This window comes from Trichechus manatus, unplaced genomic scaffold, assembly GCF_000243295.1.
Source record: "Trichechus manatus latirostris isolate Lorelei unplaced genomic scaffold, TriManLat1.0 scaffold00214, whole genome shotgun sequence".
NCBI classification, from domain to species: Eukaryota; Metazoa; Chordata; class Mammalia; order Sirenia; family Trichechidae; genus Trichechus; species Trichechus manatus.
This window is the reverse complement of record NW_004444150.1, coordinates 1,275,483-1,293,339: the sequence shown is the minus strand read 5'-3', so window position 1 is coordinate 1,293,339 and position 17,857 is coordinate 1,275,483. Positions and strand designations below refer to the sequence as shown.

Sequence of the window (17,857 nt, the reverse complement as noted above, 5' to 3'; positions counted from 1 at the left end):
CGCTCCGCGTTCCTCGAAAGCCGGCGAGGCCGGGCGGACAGGGAGCCGCGCGGCCGCCCAGGTGAGGTGCAGGTGAGGCCTGTGGGGCGCGAGCTTCCGGCTGGGCCTGGGCGGTCGCTGCCCCGGGATGGACCGAGGCCCTGGCCAGACCTCCGCGGTGTAGCGCGCGCCCTGCGCCCGGCAGAGCTTCCAGGAGAGTCACGGGGCTCCCTGTCCCAGGCTCCGGGTCCACGAATCCCAGAAAATTCCCCGGGGGCGTACCCTGCGTGGAGGCCTGTCCATCCCCTTCCCTGCGGGCGGTGTCCGCACTGACTTGGCTGAGGACTGTGTGCTGTTGCAGGCAGCGGGACCTCTGCAGGCAGTGGGAACGTTTGGGGGGGAGCGCCCCCCCCCCCACAGAGTTGTCTGCAGTGGTGGGGTGAAAGGTCAGGGCAGGGTCAGCCCTGAGGGTCCCACCTTGCCCCGGATGCACAGGAACGGGAATTGCACTGCAGCTTTTGGCGGTGGAAGCCTTGTTGCGATGTAAAACATCCGCTTCTGGAAAGGATGGACGACTTGTAGCCAGCCCCCTCCCGCCCACCTCTCCTGGACCGGCTCCTACCCTGCATAGCTCTCTTCCCCTAACCTGCAGGAGACACCCCATCCCAGGAGGTCGAGCCTGGAGCTGAACCGCTTTTTGGTGAGGTGGTTTGGGGCTTTCTCCTGCAGGTAGCCTGAAGATGATCAAGTTTAAACTTGGCTTTATCACAGCAGGAGGTTGGTGTCAGCTGAGATGACAGGTGTCTTCCACGCTTTGGGGTGCAGGTGCTGGGTGTTCCGGATTTGGGGTGCTGGGGTACAGATAGCAGTCTGGCAGAGCCAGACCACTTACTGTGTCTCACAGTTTGCTCCAACTACAGTTTAGGAAGTTTTCTAGAATGATTCATCTGACGTAGTTGATGGTTTTAAAGCTGCAAGGTGTCCCCGAGAGAGTCCCTGATTTTTTCCTTTTCGTTCTTGAGACAGGTAACTTGACAGCTCAGAAGACTTCACTAGGAGGCCAGGCTGTATCTACAAACATTTAAAAGCATGATAAACACAGTTAGTGCAGGCAGGAGTGTTTTTCCTCTGCAGACCCCCCACCCCCCACCCCCAGCTTTGCTCCACCACCCAGCAGCTGCTGTCGAGTCGATCCGACTCATGGTGACCCCACATGTGTCAGAGGGCTCCATAGGGTTTTCAGTGGCTGGTTTTCTGGAAGTAGATCGCCAGGCCTTTCTTCCGAGGTGCCGCTGGGTGGACTCCCACCTCTAACCTCTCCGTTTGCAGCCAAGTGCGTTAACTGCAGCACCCAGGGCCTCCTGCCAACTTCGCTATTTGCTAAAAATCTCAGCTCGTCTGTCCTGGGTCTGTGTCTAAGGCCGTGCTGCTGTTTAAGAGGTTAATGTTCGCGATCTAGACCCTTCGCTGTTGACTCCCAAGGCTCGTGCGAATGTGTTTTGGAATTTCTTTAGTTCTGTGGAGGCAGTTTGAATAATGCCCCCAGCTAGGCCGCTGCACATGGTCCTAGCCAGTGACAGCCCGTCTCCCCCACTGTGTGTCTCCACTGCTCTTTCCAGAGGTGACTATGGGGGGATCATGGGCTTTAATGGGGTGCCAGAATTTGAGAATGGGCAGAATACCCTCCCCTCCCCTCCCCTCACACGACAGTGTCAGAGCTGGTGGTCGTTGTCAGGGATGATTACAAGTTGACTGTGATTGGATGTATTTGTTCTCAGGGTAAGTTCTTCCAAAATTCCAATTTAGGCCCTTAAGTTAGCGATAGTCTTTTCCCCCAAAACAACGTACTCACTGTCCTTTCAGCCTCTCGATTAGCTATCTTTCATATGATTTCTGGCAGTCAGAAATCTTCAAGAAAACAGCCGCGGCGTGCCGTGTCTTCGCTGCCACGTACAACGTTAAGTCCTTTGGCTGTTGTCTTGGACGCGTCATACCCACGTGCTTTTCTCTCCTCCCAGGGTGTGAAGCGGGCAGGAACGCACAGGAACCGCCTCTCCGCGTGCCCTCCCACCCGCTAGGATGTTCCTCATGAACGCCCCGCCTGTGGTTGCTCTCCAGTCAAAATGGGAGCCCTTCGGCCCATCGGGAAGCTTTAGGTTTTCTGGGTGCTTCTCGGAGTCCACGGAGGGCGTGGCGAAGGCGGCAGTCAGCACCGAGGTGCAGATGGTCATCAGCACGCTGCGGGGCAACGGGGCCACCTTGGGCATGAACAATGAGCCCGCTGCGCAGAGAAGCCACCGGGGGGAGCGGTGCCACGATGCCAGGCTTGCTGCCCACCCGGCCGTGCCCAGGGAGCAGCCCACATTCGCCGCCTGCACGCTGGCCGCTGACTTCGACCCCACGGAGGAGGAGGAGGCTGCGGACTTTGGCCCCCTAGTGCTGGATTCAGACAGTGATGACTCCGTGGACCGCGACATCGAGGAAGCAATCCAGGAGTATCTGAAGGCCAAGAGCGGCAGCACCCAGCCTGTGCCTGGTGGGTCCCTGCCTTCAGGGGATGCAGAGGAGGGCAGCAGAGGCAAGCCGGAACCGCCCCAGAGCAGCAGCGTGACCGCCCTGTGTCTTGCCAAACCTGGAGCAGGAGGCATCCCTGGAAGCCCCACGGGGGCCACCTCCCCCGTGAGTGTGAGCAGTGACGACTCTTTCGAGCAGAGTATCCAGGCCGAGATAGAGCAGTTTCTGAATGAGAAAAAGCAACATGAAATCCAGAAGTGTGACGTTCCCGTGGATAAAAAGCCAGACGCGAGTGAAATCCCGGCAAGACTGGCACCGCGGTCCAGTAGAGAGCCGGCCGCGAGGGTACACTGCCAGCACGCCACGGGCGCCGGCAAGGAGTTTGTCTTCCGAAAACAGAAGGGGACAAGCGTGCAGCTGCGAGGCCCCAAGGCTAAAGTCACTGTTGAGCCTGAGGCCTCAAGCAACGCCAGACCAGCAGCCGCCAAGCCAGCGGCCATGTGCCGCCCTCCGGACACACCTCAGAACAAAGGGGGCGCTAAGAGGAGCGTGGGTGCCGGGCGGAGGGGGAAGCAGGCCAGGAGTGCGGCCCTGGCGCCCGCGGCATCCGACTCCAGCAGTGATGACGGTATCGAGGAAGCCATTCAGCTCTACCAACTAGAGAAAACGCGGAAGGAGGCTGGCGGGGACCCGCTGCAGAGAGCCCAGCTCAGAGAGGAGAAGGGGCCCAACTCTTCTACCAACAGCACGTGCACCTCCACAAAAAGTGCCTTGCCCGAAACCCGCCGGAAAACCGCCACCAAGAAGAAGCCAGCAGCCCCAAAGGCCTCAGAGGTGGGCCCGGGCGCCCCTGACTCTGGCCATCCCGCCAGGCCCCCAAAGGACACCAAAGGTTCGCCGCCGCCAGGAGACACAGCCACCAAGAGTGAACGTGCAGACCGGGCCTCCTGCCACGCAGACACGTCCGCCGAGCTGATGTGCGCTGAAGCCATCCTGGACATTTCCAAGACGATCCTGCCAGCACCCGCTGGAGCCGGTGGCCGGCCCCTGCACACCAGCCCGCTCTTCTCCGCCCCCAGCGTGCCTTCCCGCTCCGACGGGGACAGCAGCTCCGTGGACAGCGACGACAGCATCGAGCAGGAGATCCGGACATTCTTGGCCCTGAAGGCACAGTCGGGGAGCTTGCTGGCCCGCGCTGAGAGCTGCCCACCACCCACATGGAGCCCACGGTCGTCGCCTGGGGCCAACAGCCAGGCTGGCGGCCCCAAGGCCCCGCCCTGTAAGACACCGGATGTGCCGCTGAGCTGCAGAAGGAAACGTAGAGGCAGCTGCAGCACCGTAAAACCGTCAGCACCGAAGAAAAGTAAGGAGGGTTCCCGGGATGCTGAGCACAGCCAGGCGGGTGATCAGCCCAGCCATGATGGGCGGGACGTGCCCAACCAAGGGAGAGCCACCGAGGCCCCAGCCAAGGAGGCCAAGGCAGGGAGCCAGCCTCTCCCCCGCAAGACAGCCGGGCCCGGCGACGAGCTCGTGGCCCCAGACGTGGGAGGCGGCACGTCGCACCACCAGGTGGACGAGGCGAGAGGTGTGGGTGAGAAGAGGAGCCTGGACGACAAGAGCAGCTCGCTGGACAGTGACGAGGACCTGGACACCGCCATCAAGGACCTGCTCAGGTCCAGGCGCAAGTTCAAGAGGAGGTGCAGGGAGCCCAGAACTGCCGCGTGCAAGAAGAGGGTCCGCTTCAGCGCCACAGAGATGTCACCAGGCAGCGTCCAGAAAGACTGGAAAGACAGGAGCCCTTGTTTGCCGAAAAGCTGCCTCGCACAATCCAGAAAGGACGGCAGGGAGAACGCAGCGAGGAGAGCTGGGGCCGGCGTCTGTGGCGTAGGGGACAGAACATGGACACGCGGTGCTGGGAGTGGGGACGGGCCCCTGGCTTTCCGGCCGAGGAAAAAGGCCCCAGAGGGAAGTTTGTTCTCCGATGAAGTGGAAGTCCACGAAAACCTGCGCTCCGCCTCGAGCCCCGTCACCGTGTCTGACGACAACAGCTCGGTGGACAGCGAGGACAGCATCGAGCTGGAGATCCGCAAGTTTCTAGCCGAGAAGGCCAAGGAGTCCGTGAACTGCGCAGATGTTCTCGGGGCAGGGGGACTTCCGAGGCCAGAGACACTGGGGGGCAGAAAAGAGCCAGTGCTGGCCCCCGCACCTGGTGTGTGCACACGGAGCCAGAGGGGCCGGGCAGCCTCCCAGCTGGCCGAGGGGCCAAGGAGCACAGAGAGAGCCGCCGGGGTACAGAGCGCGGCCAGGATCTTTGGCCAGGGTGCCAAGGGCCTCCCAGCCGCCCCAGACAAATGTGGGCCGGCGCCCCTCAAGAGTGCCAGTGGGGCTTTCTCTGCCAAACGGTCCCCCGCAAGTAGGAGGAACACCTACAGCAGCAAAGACCAGAATCAGCGAGGGGCAGAGCCCACCGCTGCAGAGAGTCCCTTTGGGCAGCTGCCCAGTGGTGCCCATGCCGGTGTGGAGGCGGAGCACGCCGGTGCCTTCCAGGTGAGCCCCCAGAGCTGCAGCTTGCTGAGCCCGAGCCCTGGGACGGAGAGGGGGAGCCGCATGCTCCTCAGCGGCCGGCCCCAGGCCAACCTCGCCAGCCCATGGAGCAATTTTGCCCAACAGAGCAGGCTCCAGAGCACATGGGCACTGCACCCAGATGCGGCATGGAAGGGGGGCCTCGGGGCTGAGAGAGACAGCGGCACAGACGGGCCAGCCAAGTGCCCCTCTGGCCTGGCGGTGGACTCCGAGAAGAGCCTGCCCTTCGCCGGCTTTGCCCCCCTGCTGTCCACCCAGCTGTTCCATTTTGGGAAGAGCGTTTCCTGGGGGGGCAAGCAGGCGAGCCTCTTCAGCTCCCACCTGGGCCTGCCACTGCAGGGACCCTCCTTCTCGGCCTTCCGGGAGGCCCCGCTGGGCCCCAGCCCCATGTTCGGAAGCTCCCACCTGCTGGTGAAGAAGGACGGTGGGCACTGGCCAAGCAGGAAGGCCCCGGCAGGCCTCGGGCTGCCCGACAGGAGGACCTCGGGGTCGGAAGAGAACCTTCTAGACCTGAGGTACAGACGCAGGGTTGTCGATAGAGACAGTGAGGACCAGGAGGCTCTGGGCAGCGATGCCAGCGAGTTCAGTGACACCTCCATGGAGGACGGCAGTGGCGGGGTAGCGCAGGGCAGAGCCCTCCAGCTGTGAGTGCGTGGCTGTGCCTGGACAGCCGTGGACATGCGTGTGTCTGTGCGTGAGTAGATCATGCCTGTGGTTGCCGGGGAGGACCCCTGGCCTGCCGTAAGAGCCTGTACGTATGTACGCTGACACGGAACAGTATTTTTATTTAACAGATCTGTCCTGGCAAACATGGGTTTTGTAGCTTTTTGTAAATTATTGAAAGTGCTGTAAACAATATTTTTGGAAAACACAGTCGTCTGGTTTTGTAGGGTGCTCACCACTGCACACGTCTCAGACCAGCCAGCGCTCGTTCTCACTGTCACAGCCAGGTTTGCAGGCAGAGACCGGGGCGCTCGGCCGCTGGCTGGCGAGAGCGGCTGCCTCGTGCCCGTGGCTCCAGCCTTTCGGATTCTCTCCTGAGAATCCCCAGAATACCCCCGAGACCTCTGCTGGGCCATTGACAGCACAGCACTTATTATTTAGAGGACCCCAGTCCCAAGAGGCCAGAGCGCCTCCTTTGAAAACCACAGCCAGAGCCTTGGGTGGGAAAAGTTTCAAAGCACAAAGGCCTCGCGCGGGCGATGGGGCCGCCCTGCTGCCCGGGGAAACCCGTCCGTTTTCCCAGCACAGCCCCAGCTTGCTCTGCAGTTTGTTCTTCTGAAGCCCATGTGGTTTCCTGTCTAATCTTGTCCGATTCCTAGATTGTTATACGTTCTAAATAAACTTCTTTTTGTATGGGAGCAGCTGTTCCTCATTTTCCACCATGGCTCTAAAAGGTAACGGACAACACGTGCATTTTAAATTTCCGTTTCTTGATTTGTGCGACCAAATGAGCACCGTTAGAATTGGTGAGTTCTCTCCCAAAGCACCTGAGCGCTGCCGATGCTTCCAGCCCAGCTCTCTGGACAACCCCCCCAACACACACACCCCGATGCCCTCCAGGACCTGGAGTCTAGTGAGGGATGCACCCAGACAACAAAGCAAACGCTGGTGGCTTTCTGGGAGTCAGCGTCCAGAAAGCTGGAGTTGGAGGGACCCTTCCTGTGCTGCGCCGTGGTTGAAGGCCACGGCCTCTGGCCTGCTCCCAGCCTTGGATCGGGCGGTGGACGTTTGAGCGGAACGGTGCTGCCTTGCAGAGTAGAAGTACCGGTGCCCTGTGCTTCTGCTCTGAGGCCCCCGCGGTGCCCACGGCTACTGTAAAGAAAGAAGTTGTGTCACACGGCGCCGGGCATCGTCGGTTACAACGGGCACGTCGTGCTTGCCCCGCAAACTTCCACCGGTTGCCGGAGTCTGACAACCCAGTGCTGCAGTTCCGTGAACCTGGTGGGTGTTCTGACGCAGAGTGAACTTGTGTACGTCCTTCCTGGGTTTGGCGTCGCCCACTCTGCCTGGGTGTGACCTTTCGCTGTCGTCTGTAGTCAGTGTTAGCTGTGTCGAAGCTGTGACAGGCGGGCTCTGTGGTTCACGTGACTGGTGCCCGTCTCGTTTGTGTGTGGCGTCCTCTTTGTCACATACGCGTTCACTCAAGTGCTTCTGGGAAAAACAATTCCATGTAACCCGTACTTTTGATTTTATTTAATTTTTTAAAGAGTACTTTTAACACTCAAACGCGAAAGCCAACTTGTTTTGTATGTAGGAAATTTTTTTTTTTTTTGGATACTAATAAACCAAGCCCTGCTCGTGAGTCGGTTTATGGAGTCTGTCCTCTTTGGGTGCAGTGTGGACCTGCACTGACCACCTGCACAGAGGGAGAGACACGCTGATGGTACTTCCACGTGCACACCACTCCGCCCGGTGTTCTTTTTGCGGGCTGCTCCCCTGCCGACAGGTCCCCGAGTGGACAGAGCAGTGGGGACAGGTGGGTGCCTCCCAGGAGCGGTGGCTGCTGAGCGCCTTGCAGCCCCCGGCTGTGCACAAGCGTGTTCTTCGGCTGCTACGGGAAACGCTAGATGTGCAGCCAGCGTGCAGAGAGTCAGGTGGGGTAGCCAGTGGGCTACTACACTGAGCTCTTTGACAGTCTGTAACATCCGTCTGGAAACCCTGGTGGCGTAGAGGTTAAGAGCTATGGCTGCTAACCGAAAGGTCAGCAGTTTGAATCCACCAGGCGCTCCTTGGAAACTATGAGGCAGTTTTACTCTGTCCTATAGGGTCGCTGCGAGTCAGACTCAACAGCAACGTCCGAGCGGGTGGGGAGTACGTAGGGCTGCATGCCTGGCCTAGGGGTTCAGTTCATTTCGCACAAAGGGGGTACGGGACAAGGCCTGACTGAAGAGGTGTCTTGTGCTCCAAGGCAGGCCATTCTGCGGTCACGGTGTCTGTGCAGAAGGACCCCTTTCCTAGAAGAACAGGTGTATTTCAGAAGTCCCAGGGGAATGCGGCAGGGGTGAGGGAAGAGGGAAAAAGCCCAGTGGCTGATGATGGATGCTTCACCCACATCCTAATAGAACAGGTTCTTTGTACAGGAACGGGGATGGGTCCACTTTTGTTTTATGTGCTGCTCCAAATTTGAACTGTCAGATACTTGGCATTAGAAAATCAGGCCGTAAAAATAGTAATAAATATGATTTAATTAAAATTTTATAAAATGTACTGCCTCCTTGATCCCTCCCCTCCAGTTAAAGGGCCTTGTGAGGGAAAACAGAACAAACCCCACGGTCCATACCTGCACATCACAGCCAGATGTTGACCCAGGTGTGGCTGTCCCGTGAGGGGGGACATATTAACATTGTTGGTAAAATCTTTTTGAGGCTTCTAGCATTTTGTGTGCTGGGCGCAGATTTTTTTTTTCAGTGTCAATATAACTGTATTTGAAACCCTTGAATCTACTATAATTAAAAGATAAAAGGTCATTGGATAAAAATATAGGAATGTAAATGACAGTGAACTGTTAGATGAGGTGACAGTATACTTTTAGAATAAGAAGTTGCTGGTGGGAGCCAGCTCAGCAGCTAAATTAAGGGATTAGTAAATGGATATGAAACTTTATTTTTCAAATTTTAATTTCCGAGTAGAATAAAAAGGCCAAATAAAGCAAAGACCTAGTCATGGCATGAAGAGGGAGGTTTTCAAAAATTGTTAGGCCCCCCCCTTTTTTTTTAGGAGCCCCGGTGGCACAGTGGTTAAAGCACTCAGCTGCTTACTGAAAGGTTGGTGGTTTAGACCCACCAGCTGCTCCATGGGAGAAAGATGTGGCAGTCTGCTTCTGTTAAGGTTACAGCCTTGGAAACCGTGTGGAGCAGTTCTGCTCTTTCCTGTAGGGTCACTATGAGTCGGAATTGACTCGCCGCAACAAGAATTTTTTTTTTTTTAATAATTTCTGAAAACTGGTTTTGTCACTGGTGTAAGACACCTTTTCTGCAGTAGTTCTGATTGAATTGGAGATTTGGAAAGAAAGAACAGCACCAAAAATGTCAGAAGGGTGACTGGGTATCATTTTCAGCCATCCTTTTTATATTCAATAATCACAAACAGAAAATACATTCTTTTCCCATTCAGTTAGATCAATGAATCTAAACCCCCCCCCCAACCTTAAAGATTTCAGTTTGGAAATAAAAATACAAGGTTCTTGAAATTTATAATCACTGGAGTTCCTATGTGACTTGTACAAACAAGTAGAAAGTTAGGGCCCTGTCTGCGGGGTCAGATGCTGAGGACCTCACACCTCCCAGGATACCCCCAAGGCAGGTTCAGCCCAGAAACTGCCAGGTACAACCGTGGGCCCAGAACCTCCTTTGGACCCATGTGTCCCCATCAACCACAGAGGTAAGACCTGCCTTGCTCAGCTGCGAGGACCCGGTGAGGTGCCCGTGCCCAGAGCTCTCTGAGAAAGGCCCGACAGCAGTCAAGTGGAGAGGCTGCCAGCCACCCGGGGCTCACGGGGGCCGGGTACCAGAAGCCCCCAGCCACCCAGGGTTCACGGGGGCCCGGGTACAGAAGGCAGGACATTACTGAGTTTTCAAGATGGACATGTCTGTTACGTCACAGGTATTTGCGTTTTCCAGCTTTCCAGACTAAATGTAGAGTCTAAATTTAACTCATAAACAGACCGTCACAGAAAACATTTCAATGCAGAGGAACAATTGAAGCATTTCTGTGCTTATGACATCAGAATTAACTCTGTTTGTTTGTCAAAGTCAGCTCTATTGATCCTCCCATTTGGAGCCTGGATATCCCCAATTAGGACTGGGGATTTGTCCAGGTTCCCGAGGGGTTCTCTCAGCTATCTGCCTTGCTTAGATACAAGGCTGCAGTTGCCCAGAGTCCCAGGTTGGGGGAAAAGTGACTCTTGCTGGTGGCTTCACCATGCCCCGAGTTCTAACCTGCTTTTCAGAATCAGCTGTTGAGGACGGAATTTGTTCTTTTCAGTATGTTCAGAGACATGGCTAAGACAACATTCTTTGGCTTTTTTATGTCAATAGAGGCGAAAGGCAGAAGGGTTATCAGCACCTGGTATTTTCAACAAGGGGCTGTAAAAATTTTCCGTTTAGCGGAGCCCCCAGGGGTTTTCCAGCTGAGGAGAAAGACGCTGTAGGCTCAGTCCCAGGTTCAGCTTTGTGTCTTTTTTTATTAAATACTTTTGATTTTCTCTGGAAACTATTTCCATTCCATATTGGACATTAAGAATGTTGCCAAAATGTTGACTTTTATTATTAATAATAAAAAGTTTACAATGAAGAAATAACCAGTCATGGCGTCTTAATTTCTTCCGAAATTCATCAACGGGTAGAATCCCTTTGGATAAAGACCTCTGTAAACAAGCTATCATCGAGGGTTTTAAAAGGCCGTTTCTTCTCTCTAGTGTTCTAAATTGTCCAGGTTTCCTGTAACAAGCATTTGTTGCTCTCATAAAGCAAGGCAAACAATCTACATCTGAAAGGAAGATCCTGTCAGAGAATTTTTCTTTCTTACCGAGTCCCCTCTAACTCAGAATTTCAGAGTGCGTATAGACAAAAAATCCACTGAACGTTGTTACCCTCGCCTTAGGAAAACACAGGTGGTTCCCTGCCTGGTTTTTTTTTTTTTTTTTAAAAAAAGCTTTTTATTGAAATTTTAAAATAAAAGAACCCCTGTGTGCGCATCAGCCCCCACCAGTGCATGGCACTTTGCAGCCTGGCGTCCTCTGTGGCCCTCCCCCAGCCCGTCTGTGTGTCTGGAGGGGGCTTGGCTGTACGTCCACCTGACTGCACCTCCCATCACCCAGGCCCAGTGCTGACACCTGCCCGCCTGCTTCAGCGTGGAGCTTCCCTGGCACAGCGTCTGCCTGTGGGCCCTACTCTCCTCACCCAGCAGCGATGGGGGGGATGCCGCTGCCCTGTCTACACCCACCCTCCCGCCATGGCCTTGCAGATTTCGGCCAGGGTGCTCTGTAACACGACACCTGCTCCCTAACTTGTCATGCGTGTAAAAAACGGCTCCCCAGTAAAGACGCAGTGGTGGCATCCATGCATCCCCAGCACTCAGCCGGACTCGGACCCCAATGTGCCTACAGCCTGCCCCTTGGTTACAGATATCAGTCGAGGCTGGGAATCCAGTAGTGGCAGTCGTTTTAATGGAAAGTCACACGATTAGCATCTTTCCCGTGTTCATCTAAGGTGTAAAATAAAGCAGGAAAGGCAGCCTGTTTCCCTGCTGCAGAGAGGAACGTTAGCTTCTGGGACAGCAGTGAAGGCTGAACCACCACGCCAGGGAAACGACCGAGGCCCAGGGGTGATTCTGGGGCCTGCCTCCGCTCGGGTTGGGGGTGCTCAGTCGCAGATGGACGGCTTGTTGGTGTTGTAGCTGGGGTGAAAATTAAGACGGTCGTAGGGGGTGATGTGGTTGTCCGGACCTGTCACAAAGCTGCTCTCCATGCCGACGTTAAAGGTGTTACTCCGGTACATCCCGAAGGCTGCGAGGTGTTGGGAAAATTTACTCGAATGAGGATAAAACACTTTCTGGAAGCAAAAAGGAAGACTCGGATGGATGATACTCCATCACACTCAAGCAATCCGTCGTCTGGGATTTTTGGAAGAAAAATAAAAAACTGTAACAAATGTCTCTCATTACTGGTAAAGAAAAGCCAGGGTGGCCAAACGCCCCGGTTTGCCCCAGACCATCCGAGTGTATGCCTGTTGTCTGGGCAAGATTATCTGCGGTGTTGTTAGCTGCCACTGAGTTGAGCCCCTGTGACCCCATGTAACCCCATGAACCATGGAACGAAACACTGCCCAGTCCTGTGTCATCCCCATCATTGATTGTGGATCCGACCATTGTGGCCCATAGGGTTTTCCTTGGCTGATTTTCGGAAATGGATTGCCAGACCTTTCTTCCTAGTTCATCTCAGTCTAGAAGCTCTCCTGAAACCCGTTCAGCATCATAGCAACAAGAAGCCTCCACTGACAGACGGGTGGTGGCTGCACATGGGGTATACTGGCCGGGAATCGAACCCAGGTCTCCAACATGCAAGGTGGGGATTGTACCACTAAGCCACCAGTGCCTCATATGATTACTAGGGGTGCCTCCTTTCCCTCTCAGAAAAAGAAATTCAGTGGCCACCTGGGTGTGGCATTTACACACCCTGGATGTGGTTCTGAGCATTACCTTGGGGGTCAGCCCCGGAGTGACCCCTGGTTCTGCTTTTGCCAGCTGTATTACTCTAGGCAAGTTACTGGACCTCTCTGAACCTCTGTTTTCTCTTCTGTGGAGTAGAGGTAATATCTACAGCGATGTCTTTTGACCTGGACTGTGTATTAGAATCATTTGTAGAGCTTGAAAAAAAACTCTCCTGATTTCAGACTTCTAGCCTTCAAAACTGTGAGAAAATAAATTTATGATCGTTAAATCAAAAAAAAAAAAAAAAAATCCCGATGCCCACCCCCAGCATCCCAGCAGAGACATCTGGGAGGAGCTGCCCCATGGAGGCTGAGAAGCATCACGCATGTGCCAAGGGGTGTGGGGGAGCAAGGCCACGGCCACTCGTGTGCAAGCACGCAGTGTTAGGAATGATGCTAGCACAATTAGGTGACTGTCACGGAGTGAACTGTGTCCCCAAAAGTATCTGTCAACTTGGCTAAGCCATGATTCCCGGTATGATGCGATTGTCCACCATTTTGTCATCTGATGTGGTTTTCTTATGTGTTGTAAATCCTATGATATTAATGAGGCAGGATTAGAGACAGTTACGTTGATAAGGCAAGACATAATCTACAAGATTAGGTTGTGACTAAAGTCAATTTCCATTGAGATGTAAAAGAGAGAAGTGAGCAGAGAGGCATAGGGACCTCATACCACCAAGAAAGCAGTGCTGGGAGCAGAACACATCCTTTGGGGTCCCTGCGCTGAGAAGCTTCCCGACCGGAGAAGATTGATAACAAGGACCTTGCCCCAGAGCCAACAGAGAGAGAAAGCCTTCCCCTGGAGCTGGCACCCCGAATTCCGACTTGTAGCCTCCCAGACGGTGAGAGAATAAACTTCTCTTTGTTAAAGCCGTCCACTTGTATTTCTGTTATTGCAGCACCAGATAAGCAAGACAGTGACCTTGAGGTTACTGATGTAAGCGGCCTGGACCTTTGCCGGATATCTGACCCTGGACAGGCGATGTGCTCTTAGACCACCACTGTCCCAAGCAGATCACGTGATGTTTTGATTCCTTGGCAGGAAGCAAGTGCAAAGAGAAATGGCTGCAAAGCCCTTTTACTTCCTGTTCCCACGTGGGAAGTAAACACTCCTAGCATCCAGGACCCACACTCGGTCGAGAAACTCGACTCCGGACTCCAGATAAAGCAGGTGGCTGAGAAGCAGGAAGCACCTCCTCCCGAACCCGCCCCCATTCCCTGGGTCTGGTGATACCAGTGAACAGAAAACTCTCAAAATCCGCGACATGAACATTCTCCTGATAGTCTTTTATAAAAACTAAAACATCTGTACCCATGGTAGTCAGCCAGTGTGCTGGCCTTCCTTGCCCTCAGAAATCCCTGATCCTGAGGGAAAACTCAGAATCATCTGATTGTGGGAAAGTGACTCTCGAGGACTCTAGAAAATTTTTAGATGAATCTCATCGTTAAGGAGCCCCGGTGGCGCAACGGCGTGAGCTCTTGGCTGCTAACCGAAAAGTTGGCAGTTGGAACCCACCAGAGGCTCCGCAGGAGAAAGACCTGTCCATCTACTCCCATAAAGATTACAGCCTAGGAAACCCTATCAGGCAGTTCTACCTTGTCGCATGGGGTTGCTATGAGTCAGAATCGACTCGATGGCATCGATGTCTTCACCACAAGCGCTCTGTAACCCATGCAAAGCACCTGGGCAGGCAGTTATCCTGATCTTTAAATGATGACTATTTGGAAGGGGAAAAAACAACATCCTCACCCCGAGAACAGGTGGCCCTACCATCTTGGGCACCCAGGGCATGATTCCATTGATCCATCTGGCCCTGCACCTGGACCCAACAGGGGCATCCAGGGGGCTCTAGGAGGGGCCTCCCTGGTGTGAGGTCAGTCTCACAGTGGCCTAGCTTTCCCAGATGGGCTCAGACCCCCGGGGCCCACCCTGTGCCTCGGCCTTCTGCCACCTGTGCTTCCAGGCTGCAGTGGAACCTGCCTCAGGTCCTAAGTTACTATCTCGGAAGATAAATTAGTAATTCCAGAAATAAAGTAGTTTTTCGTTTATTTGCCTCAAAGCTTACTGCTTTAGTTACGAGAGATAGTTTTGTGCACGTGTGTGTACGTGTGTGTGTACAAGTGAATGGGGATCGGGCCAGCCTTTCAGAATGTTGTAGCAAACTACACCCACCTTTCTCATCCTTTAAAATGGTTTAGTATTAAATTCATTCATTTACTTCTCCCCTGCCTTGTTCCAAAAGGATTTGAGGTGCCTCCCTCCACCTTGATGATTTGGGGCCTCCAGGCCCACCCCAAAGAGCCTAGGTGGCACAGTGGTTAAAGCCCTCAGCTGCTAACCAAAAGGTTGGTGGTTCAAACCCACCAGCCACTCCACGGGAGAAAGATGTGACAGTCGGCTTCCATAAAGATTACAGCCTTGGAAACCCTATGGGGCACTTCTATTCTGTCCTGTAGGGTCACTATGAGTCGGAATCGCCTAGACGGCAGTGAGTTTTGGGGCTCTGGGCCCTTCCCCACCTCTCGATGTGCTGCTGCCTTGACAGTTCCGGGTTTTTGCCCCCTCCCCCACATGCCCTGCTGCCGCCGTGCTCCCCACTCACCGGCATCTCGTGCACAGTGGGGGATTGGCCCCCATAAGCCTGGTTGCTGGTCCTGTACATGGAGCCAGGCTCCTTGGTCCTGTCAGATGAGAAACACATCGATTTTCCATCGACTTACTCTAACTCCACCCCAGTCACAGCCTTCAAGGGTTCGGTGGACGGGGCTTCATCTGAAACACCCCAAGGAGAGAGTGATGTGCCCCAGCAGGGGATGCCCTGTGAGTGTGGCCCCCAGTGTGCGGGGTGGACCTGCCTGACAGGCGCAACCCCCCGACTCCTGCTCCCCACTGCCCTGCTCTTTCCCACGGCGGCCAAAGCCCCAAAGGGCATTGTCATCCGTTGAACTGTGTCCCCACAAAAGATGTGCTGAAGTCCTAACCCCGGTACCTGTGAACATACCCTGTCTGGAAAAAGGGTCTTTGCAGATGTGATCAGTTAACATGAGCTCAGCAGGGCTGGTGGGTCCTGACCTAATCTGAGCAGTGTCCTAATAAAAGAGGAGAAGAGACACAGACAGAGAGATACAGGGAGGAGGCAGTCACGTGAAGATGGTCCACAAGCCACTGAACACCGAGCAATGCCTGGGGCTCCCAGAAACTGTAACAGGTATGAAGACTCCTCCCCTAAAGCCGATAGAGGGTGCGTGGCCCCGCTGGGGCCCTGAATTTGGACTTCCAGTCTCCAGAACTGCGGGACAAGAAATGTCTGTTCTTTAAAGGTGCCCGCTGTGTGGGATTTGTTTACGGCAGCCTCAAGAAAGCGTATGACCCCCCGCGCTGGCAGGCTGAGCCTCCATGGGTCCCCTCCAGGGGACCACGGGGTGCTGGCTGATGGGGCCTTGGCATTGTCAGCCTCCAGACCTGCCACCCGGGGGTCCCTGGGCTTCTGGGTCCCAGCTTGCAGAGGCCATGCTTCCACCAGTGCAGACCAAGAAGAAGCCTGCCTGAAATCTGCAGTATCCATGGTCCCTGCCAGCTGAACTATTTACCTGGGCAGGCTTTGCATTTAAAGAGCGTGGCCGCATGCTAACTACAGGATCTTGGACAAGTTAGTGCCTTTCTACATCTCACGAGCCTCAACGGGGAAACAAAGACAACAGGAGACCTTGCTCCCTAGGACTGCTGAGGGGATTAGATGCTGGAGAGCAGCAAGGAGCTGAGCACAGGGCCCGCAGTAATAGATGTCTGTTGTTATTCATTAGGGTAGAAAGGGCTGGCAAGCTGCTCCAGAACATGAGCCAATGAAAACCTACAGATCACAACACAACGTTGTCCAACTCACTTGCTTGAGACCCGTCATCAGGAGAGATCAACTGATATAGGAGGACACTGTGTCTGGAGAAGGAGAGGGCCAGCGACAGCGAGGGAGACCGTTGGAGAGAGGGACTGGCATAAAAGCTGCAACAATGGGCTCAAACGTGCCAGAGCTTGTGAGAATGATGCAGGACCAGCCAACGTTTTGTTCGGTTGTACTGAAGTCCCCGCGAGTGTTCAGAGCACTTTAATAGCTAACAGGAGGTGGGTTCTACCAACAGCCCCTGGACAAAGGTTTTGCAGGTGAGGCCTCACAAGAGACCTGCCCCAGGGCACACAACATGGTGGCGCTGGGCCCAGACCTGGGCTTTCTGGCCTCCCCTGGGGTCCCTTCCACCCCACTGCCCTGGCCTGCATGACCAAGCCTCCCCCACCCCCGCCCCCTGTGTAGGTTTGCAAGTTTTGGGCAGCATGTTCACAGCTATCGGTGGGTTCCCGACAGCACAAGACGCAAGGCTTTTGCCTTCGGGGGCCAGGAGAGGCTGGGGGGTCTGGAGGACCCCTGCATACCAGATTATCTGAGCGCTGGGTGCCAAGAGCAGCTCGTGGCACCTTGCCCCCACCTCGTTGGACCAGGCGTCCTCTCCTTCCTTCCTGGCGCAGACTGCAGCTCCCCTCACCTCGCACCTCTTTCCTCACCTGTAGCCCCGAAACCAGCAGGGGTTGTTGAACCTGGCCGGCAGGTCCTCGCTCACTCGGTAATAGTCGCTGGTTTTCTCCGGGGGGGCCTTGGCCTTCTGCTCGTCTGGTTCCGCGCACTCTTGGGGGTCTTCCTGGGACATTTTGCCTCTGGCTACCGGAGCAGCGAGAAGGAAGAAAAGGCTGGAAACCCGCTCCGCAGCAAAGCCGCCACTATCGGCGTGGCGTCCTGTTGCTAAGCGACGGCCTGGTCACCTGACCGGAGCGGGACCAGTTCTTAAAGGCGCCGCGCCTCGCGGGCCAGGGCGCCTCCGCTGGGACCTCGGATAAATGCGAGATCTAGAACCTTCACCTGCGAACAACAAAGGGCCTGGGCCTTTTCCTCTGGCGACTCGGGGCTGCGGAGCGTGTTATTATTATTAGTCATCAGGCAAACAGGCGCACCACCCAGCCGAGGATTTTTCCAAAATGCAGTGGAAGGCGCGCGGGATATGGAGCCTTGGTGTCGGATTTGCGGCAAATTAAACCCGAGGTCCTGGGGGCTTCATCAGCAAACTGAGAGCGTTACAGTTACTCCAAGGCTGCGCGTCAAGCAATGATCTGACGCCTCCTGTATACGACGGGGTGCTTCTTGAACCGTAACTTCATGCGCCCAATACCCTGAATCTAAATTTAAATTCGACATTTGGCTAAATTTATGGAGCGCTAAGTGTTCAGAAACAATAAACGGTTTCGGAGAGCGAGAGGCTGTGTTGGCCTTAGGGGAGAGATCGCCGGCGGGAGATAAAGGGAGTCCCCATCGCCCAGCGCGTTGCCGCGAGGGACCGCTCTGGGTCTTCTTGGATCTGGCTGGCACTTCTGCAGCGAGGGGGCAAAGGGCCGCTCCTGCCGCCCTTCCCGGGAGAGTGGTGGGAGGACCCATTCCCCCGGCGATCTGCGGCCCCATCCGGAGCCCGCCTGCGCCCCCTGCTCTCTACCCCGCGCGCTCGTTCCTCCTCCCCGCTACCCCGGC

At 55.2% G+C, this 17,857-nt stretch overlaps 2 protein-coding genes across 2 annotated transcripts; one reads left to right on the top strand and one right to left on the bottom strand.

Annotated features, from left to right (window-relative positions):
• Positions 1–2,058: 2,058 nt before the first annotated feature.
• Positions 2,059–11,085, top strand: PPP1R26 (protein phosphatase 1 regulatory subunit 26). Its single transcript, XM_012559153.1, has 4 exons — positions 2,059–5,694; positions 6,786–6,893; positions 7,526–7,673; positions 10,898–11,085. Exons 1-4 carry the CDS (start codon positions 2,059–2,061, stop codon positions 11,083–11,085), a joined length of 4,080 nt encoding a protein of 1,359 aa, XP_012414607.1.
• Positions 11,086–11,441: 356 nt separating this feature from the next.
• Positions 11,442–17,026, bottom strand: PIERCE1 (piercer of microtubule wall 1). Its single transcript, XM_004388657.2, has 3 exons — positions 16,846–17,026; positions 14,894–14,972; positions 11,442–11,630 (listed from the first exon to the last, which is right to left on the bottom strand). Exons 1-3 carry the CDS (start codon positions 16,986–16,988, stop codon positions 11,442–11,444), a joined length of 411 nt encoding a protein of 136 aa, XP_004388714.1. The 5' UTR covers positions 16,989–17,026.
• Between the last annotated feature and the right edge of the window lie 831 nt (positions 17,027–17,857).

Excerpts from the sequence above, each read along its gene's own strand:
- PIERCE1 (XM_004388657.2), bottom strand. The coding sequence starts at position 16,988 with ATGTCCCAGGAAGACCCCCAAGAGTGCGCGGAACCAGACGAGCAGAAG. Across the intron at positions 14,973-16,845 it reads TGCTGGTTTCGGGGCTACAG|GACCAAGGAGCCTGGCTCCA; the intron begins GTGAGGAAAGAG and ends CTCATCTGACAG. Across the intron at positions 11,631-14,893 it reads CCACTGTGCACGAGATGCCG|AAAGTGTTTTATCCTCATTC; the intron begins GTGAGTGGGGAG and ends TTTTGCTTCCAG.
- PPP1R26 (XM_012559153.1), top strand. The coding sequence starts at position 2,059 with ATGTTCCTCATGAACGCCCCGCCTGTGGTTGCTCTCCAGTCAAAATGG. Across the intron at positions 5,695-6,785 it reads TGGAGGACGGCAGTGGCGGG|CCTTGGATCGGGCGGTGGAC; the intron begins GTAGCGCAGGGC and ends GCCTGCTCCCAG. Across the intron at positions 6,894-7,525 it reads CCGCGGTGCCCACGGCTACT|GTCCCCGAGTGGACAGAGCA; the intron begins GTAAAGAAAGAA and ends CCCTGCCGACAG.